Source organism: Elaeis guineensis, chromosome 4, assembly GCF_000442705.2.
Source record: "Elaeis guineensis isolate ETL-2024a chromosome 4, EG11, whole genome shotgun sequence".
NCBI lineage: Eukaryota > Viridiplantae > Streptophyta > Magnoliopsida > Arecales > Arecaceae > Elaeis > Elaeis guineensis.
The window spans coordinates 3,523,813-3,530,947 of NC_025996.2; the positions used below are offsets into that span (position 1 = coordinate 3,523,813).

General features: G+C 33.7%; 1 protein-coding gene across 1 annotated transcript; it reads right to left on the bottom strand.

The window, feature by feature from the left end:
- Window positions 1-272: 272 nt before the first annotated feature.
- Window positions 273-4,571, bottom strand: LOC114914124 (uncharacterized). The gene is given in 8 exon segments (XM_029264335.2): window positions 273-784; window positions 1,265-1,357; window positions 1,360-2,583; window positions 2,586-2,765; window positions 2,768-3,526; window positions 3,529-3,768; window positions 3,771-3,902; window positions 3,905-4,571. Coding segments are annotated over 8 exon segments (3,615 nt in total). The 5' UTR covers window positions 4,533-4,571; the 3' UTR covers window positions 273-425.
- Window positions 4,572-7,135: the final 2,564 nt, after the last annotated feature.

The window sequence follows — 7,135 nt, forward strand, 5'->3', positions numbered from 1 at the left end:
CAATTCTAAAAAGAAGCCTCCTTTGTATTTAGAATTTTTGAACGTTGCCATGGTTATATCACAGTGTTTGGTCACAGTCTTTTGTGTTTCCCCTCTCTTTTTAATATTCATTGATCCATCAAAAAAATCATTCCATTTGAAAATATAACATAGATCTTGACATCATAGGCCGCCTATGAAGTGGCGACACTACACATAAAAGAAAAGTAAAGCCTTTTTTTTTTTGGGGGGGGGGGGGGGTGCAAAAATGGAGGAAGTGAGACACTTCCCTCAAATTTGTTGAAAAGAACAGAGAATGAGAACAATAATATAGAAGTTCATATGATGGTATCTCTAGAAGGTAAAAACAGAATAGAGTTACAAAAACTTATACCATGTGACATGAAAGAGCTACATTAGATTTTTGTAGCTTTTAAGCACTACATCTATGTTAAAAACTCCAATAATTGATGTAATTTAATTGAATCGAATGGCTCGTGAATAGTTGGAATGTTGCCACTTATGAATAAATGAGATACCCTTTGCATGGTTGGCCGTGCTTGTGGTGTACCATGGATGCATGAAAATGCTATAATAGCCAGCAACAGCACTTTTTTTACCATATAAGCTGTGGGAGGTGAGATACGTTGATCTAACATATCAATGAATAACATCTGTTGGATGTTTGGTGATGATAGAGAGGAGACAAGATCACCCGGATGCCTTCCCATTATTATTTCTAATATTACTATGCCAAAGCTATATACATCACATTTCTCATTCGCCTTTGTTGTGTATGAAAGCTCTGCAAAAATGTAAAGAAATGAATATTCTTTTTGTTTCCAATTTCAATAATTTTTTGAAACTTGACAAAAATGCCAAAATCTTTCTTCCACCTATCAGATGCAATTTTTGGCTTCCTTAAGTTATATATTAATTTTTTGAAAATAATTTGATATTTGTAAAATAAATGTTATTATTGATGAATTGAAGTTTATGCATGGTAGTGGTTTTTATTTCTTTTACTTTCTTGAAATGATTACTAGTTAAATAATATAATTGTCATTAAAAAAATTAATTATCTATAGGCACTAGTTTTTATTTAAATATCCAAGTTTTGGTATAGATAGATTCATAAATGAAAGATATAAGATACTAATCCTGTTTTCAAATGGATGGTAAGCTACGTAAGACATTGAAATAGAAAAATAATGTAAAGTATGAGACATATAACTTACAAATAAAATTACTAAAATAATGAGGAGAAATTGGAAGCATGACTTACCTGGGGCAGTATATCCAACTGTGCCTGCTAGTTTGCTCCAATTTGATAAATCAGATCTTAAAATTCTTGCAGTGCCGAAGTCCGAAAGATAGCCTTGAAATCAGAGTCCAATAATACATTATTACTAGAAATATCTCGATGCACTATGGATGGATTGCAATCATGGTGCATATATGATAAAGCATGAGCCACATCTTTGATAATACGAGCTCTTCTCTCCCAATTCAATTCCTTTGCTATTTCTTGACTATGAAGGTTGCTAGCTAAACTTCCCTTCTCGATGTACTGATATATAAGAAATTTACAACTTGAATTTGAGCAAAACCCATGAAGTTTCACAATGTTGCGATGACGAATTGTAGTTAATGCTTGAATCTCGCTCTCGAAACCTTTCCCATCAAACATTCCTTCTATTGGATGAAGTTTTTTAACGGCCACCACTTGTTCCATTGGAAGTTCTACTTTATAAACTTTGCCATATGTTCCACTCCCGATGCAATATTTTTCATCAAAATTTTCAGATGCATTGATGATATAGTCATAGGTGACTCTTCCATCAAAATTCAATATCGAAAATAAATCGCCGATAATAACATCGTTATCCTTTTGCTTTGTAGGTTTTCCTCTCCTACAAAGAGCTGCAGTGATGATGATAGACATGCCTAAAAGAACCAAGCTGCCTATTATAGGAGTGATAGCAAAGAGTACAACATGGTTTTTAGTTGAATGTCGAGTGCTTACAGTGGCTGATCCACAAGAAGGCAAACTTGGCACTTCACCACATAAACCTTTATTATGGATAAACCATTCTGCTTGAGCATTTTGAAACAATTTGCTTCTTGGGACTGGGCCTTCCAAATTATTGTATGATACATCAATTAATGACAAACTCAGCATGCTTCCAAAAGATGAAGGAATGGCACCTGATAGATTATTGTTCGACAAGTTCAATGATATTAAATATGTCAAACTTGCTAGTTGTGATGGTATCTTTCCTCCAAGAAAATTATGGCTCAAATCAAGTAAATCTTGCAATCTTTCTAACTTTCCAATTTGAGAAGGAATGCTCCCATTCAGCTTATTTTTTCCCAATTTCAAGGTGCGCAAGTTAATGCAACCCTCTAATTGTTGGGGTATTGGGCCACTGATGTCATTGTTAGACAAATCAAGAATCTCTAGATTGGACAAATTTCCAAACTCTGAGGGAATCACTTCAGATATTTTGTTATTGCTTAATGTCAAGTTGAACAATGACCTCATGGTACCTAACTCTCTTGGTATATCTCCTGTAAGTTGATTTGAAGAAAGGTCCAGACTCTTAGTTGAAGCAACCTCCCTAATTCAGAGGGTATGTTCCCAGTAAGTAGATTTTCTGAAATCCTGAAGTATGTCAAATTTTGACAATATGCCCAACTTGGTGAGATTTGGCCATATAATTGATTGTAACTCATGTCAATGTAGTCTAGATTGGGGTATATCCCAAAGTCTTCAGAGATATTTCTTTAAAATTATTTCTTTCAAGACGAACTCTAACTAAGCTAGAGCAGTTTTTTAAACTTCTTGGAATGGGGCCCTCAAAGTGGTTATTTTCTATGGTAAAACGTCTAAGTGCACCTCCTTTACAGATTTGTGAAGGTAGGTAACCAGATAAATTATTATCAGCTATGTGTAGGGCAACCAAGTTGGTGTGATTACCCAACTCCTTGGGCAAGGAGCTTGACAATTGATTGCTAAAAGCACGAAAATCAATTAAAGTGGTGAGGTTCGCTAAAGTAGAAGGGATGGAGCCAACTAGTTGATTTTCTGCAATATCTATATCACTTACGTTCATTAGGTTGCCTAATTCATGAGGGATGGTGCCTGATAAATGATTGGTATTGAGGTAAAAGGTATTGAGCATGGTGAGGTTTCCTAAGGTGGAAGGGATGTAGCCGGATAGTTGATTTTCTGAAATATCTAGATCATGTATGTTCACTAGGTTGCCTAATTCATGAGGGATGGTGCCAGATAAATTATTAGTGTAGAGGTACAATGTGTCAAGCATGGTGAGATTTCCTAAAATAGAAGGGATAGAGCCCGATAGCTGATTTGTTGAGATTATTAGATCACGTAAGTTCATTAGGTTGCCTAATTCATGAGGGATGGTGCCATATAAATTATTGGTGTAAAGGTACAATGTGTTAAGCATGGTAAGATTTCTTAAAATGGAAGGGATGGAGCCCGATAGTTGATTTTCTGCGATATCTAGATCATGTAAGTTACCAGATTGCCTAATTCATGAGGGATGGTGCCATACAAATTATTGATGCTGAGGTCCAAGGTGTCAAGTATGGTGAGGTTTCCTAAAATGGAAGGGATAGAGCCGGATAGTTGATTATCTGCGATATCTAGGTCACTTAAGTACACTAAGTTGCCTAATTCACAAGGAATGGTGCCAGACAAATTATTTAGACCTAGGTACAAAGTCTTGAGTTTGATAAGATTGCCCAAACTGGAAGGGATGAACCTGTTAAATTATTGTCTGAGATTGCTAAATTCAAGAGGTTAATTAGATTGCCTAGTTCATGGGGAATATTACCAGAGAATAGGTTTCCGTGAAGTCGGAGCAATGTTAGGCTGGTCAGATTACCAAGGGTCCTGGGATGGGACCAGTGAGATAGTTTTCGAATAAACGGAGGGCACGTAGACTCTTGAGCTGACCAATCTCTGGAGGCAGTATGCCTGTGAATTTGTTCGAGGAGAGATCGATCTCAATCAGGTTGGGGAGGCTAGCAAAAGTGATGGACAGATTGCCGGAAAGGTGATTATCGGAGAGATCGAGAGAGGTGAGAGCGGAAAGCGTGGTTATGCTGGGTGGGATTGTTCCGAACAAATAGTTGCGTCGGAGGTGGAGGAGGGTGAGAGATGGGAGGGCAGAGAAGTTGAGGCCGTCGAGCTTACCTACCAAGCCCGCACGAGCTAGCTTGATGGCAGTGATCACAGCTGGGCCTCCATTGCTCTCCGTGCAGGTGACACCATACCACATGCACGCGTTGTTGGAAAGAGACCAAGAACTGAGTTGTTGGGTGTGTGGATTTTGAAGGGTGGATTTCCAGTGGAGCAGAACTCTCGCTTGGGAGTCAACGGTTGAAGAAGCAGTGGTCGCAGCAACTACCATTGCTGATGAGCGGTGAAGAATTAGGAAGAAGGATAGCAGGAAGAGGGCAGTGGACAGAAGAAGATACGGAGAGAGAGATTTGTATTGGAAAGGCCTACGGCTAGGATCCATAATTAATTAATATGGCTCTCTAGCTAGGTGGCTCGTGGTTTCTAGTTCTTTGGTTGGTACCGAAATGGGGATTCGAGCGCCCTACTTATAGACCCGGGGAGCGTGCATTCACGATGACTCTCGGGCTGTTCACCAAATCAAAAAAACGACTCTCTCGTCAAACTAATGCACATAATTCTTTCAATGGCCATAAACCGTGAATTGCCCATGATGGAGAAAGCACCCATTATCGAGAAATAAATATATATTTCCTTTCCTGGTAAGACATAAACATAGATATATATATTTCTTTGACTCTCCTGATCTTGCATCTTACGTTGAAATGAAAAAAATGTCTAAAAAAAACAAGCTGTCTCACTGCAACAAAAATGATCAGTAACAGTATTTTTAAAATACATCCGCACTAGTCTTCTGATAAGCATAGAGCATCCTGCCGTGGCCCTCATTCACATCCTTTTGGCTGGTCTGATTTATTTGCCTGGTAGACTATATGCATGGTAATCTGCTCTCAATAACTTTTTCCTTTGTTCTCATTGTATATTTCCACAGAGTTTTTAGTCCAAGCAATAACAATTTAACTGATTGCTGCCTGGGCTTCAACCCAAGCCATTTTTAGCCCCACACATTGGGTATTGTTTTATGCTATTTTGGTCTGCTCTTTTTACATATCCTTTGCTACTGAATGGCTATCATATTTTATTGGTTGCTTTTTTTAAAGTTGGTCTTTGTCATCCGAGGTCAATTTTGATCATCCTGTGAAGGATGACAGATGTGGCACTTTCTTTATCATTCAAGGTCCGGATATTAAATTGCTGATGGTAGGAGAATCGTATCTTTTGAGCCTTCTATCTTCGAAATTGAGTTTTGGACCATCTGTGCTGGTATTATCTGTACCAAATAGGAGCTATAGATGGAGAAAATTTATATAGAGGACGATTCAGTGATCATTATCGGTTAGATCCAGGACAACATGAGACAACTAGAGGTTCATCTACTTCTCCATGATATCTAGATATCCCTTCAACAATCTATCGTAGTGTTTATTCGGTTTGTCTTTTGAGAGGACAAACAGAACGATAGGTTGGATCACTTCTTATGTCATTGAATATACTAAAGATTAGACTTAGCAATAAGATGAGATGTGCCTATGGAGCTTGTAGAATTTTTTATTTTTTGATTTTATAAATTGTATTCAATTAAAATTATGTAATCATCCATTTGTACTAAAAAGATAAAGAAGGAGAAAAAGAAGAGCTGGGGCTTTTTGTCATCACGAGGCTAACCTTACTTTCAAATCAAATGGAAAAGTTATTAGACAAAACATCACAGGGCATGAGGAACGCTGAACGAGAGCATGCGCATATGAATAGTGAGTGGCCCAAAGTCCCGACATATAAAAATGAGTGCTAAATACGCTTTCTTTTAGAGTGTTTTATCTAATTAATTTTAAAAAAAATTATTTATAAAAATAATTTAATTTTTAATTTATTTATTAAAATAATACAAACAGTATAAAATACCATTCAAAATGATATTTTTTGATTGTCATGTCACCACCCCATTCCACCTATTTTCCATGTGGACGGAAAAAAAAAAAATACCAAATCAAATGGTATTTTTTAAAATATCATTTCAAATGACGTTTTTGAAAACACCATTTCAAATGACGTTTTAAAAAACGTCATTTTATTTGGTGATTTTATTTTTTCTCTCAAAAAAAGAAAAAATAAAAATTATAATTTTAAATTTATAAAAAACTAAAAATCATCATTTCAAATTAGTATCCCTATTTTAAATTATCTTTTTAAAAAAATATCTAAAAAAATTTAGAAATTATAATTCTAAATTTTTAAAAAATAAAAATTTTAATTTTAATTTAAATAAAAATCATGATTTCAAATTACAATCCCTTTTCAAATTAATTTTTTTAAAAAAATATCATAAAAGAAGGAAAAAATAAAAAATGAGAAAAAATAAAAATTATAATTTTGAATGAATTTTAAAAAAAAAAATTCTAATTTTAATTTAAATAAAAAATATCATTTCAAATTATTTTCTCCATTTAAAATTAATATTTTTAAAAAAATATCCGAAAAAAATCTTAAAAATTAAAAAAATAAAAAGTGCCATAAAAAAGAAAAAAATAAAAAAAATGGGAAAAAAATAAAAATTATAATTTTAAAATTAAAAGAAATAAAATTTTTAATTTTTATTAAAATAAAAAATATCATTTCAAATTACTTTCCCCATTTCAAATTAATTTTTTTAAAAAATATTCCAAACAAAGGAAAAAATACCTAAAAAAATGTCATACAAATAGAAAAAATTGGTAAAAATAGAAAAAAATAAAATTATAATTTTAAATTATAAAAAAAATAAAATTTTAATTTCAATTAAAAAAATAAAAAAAATAAAAAATGCCATAAAAAGTAAAAAATGGGAAAAAGATAAAAATTATAAATTGAAATTTAAAAAAATAAAAATTTTAACTTTAATTCAAATAAAAAATGGCTCCCCATTTCAAATTATTTTTTTAAAAAATATCTGAAAAAAGAAAAAAAATTAGTGTAAAAAAAATAAAAAACACCATAAAAAAGGAAAAA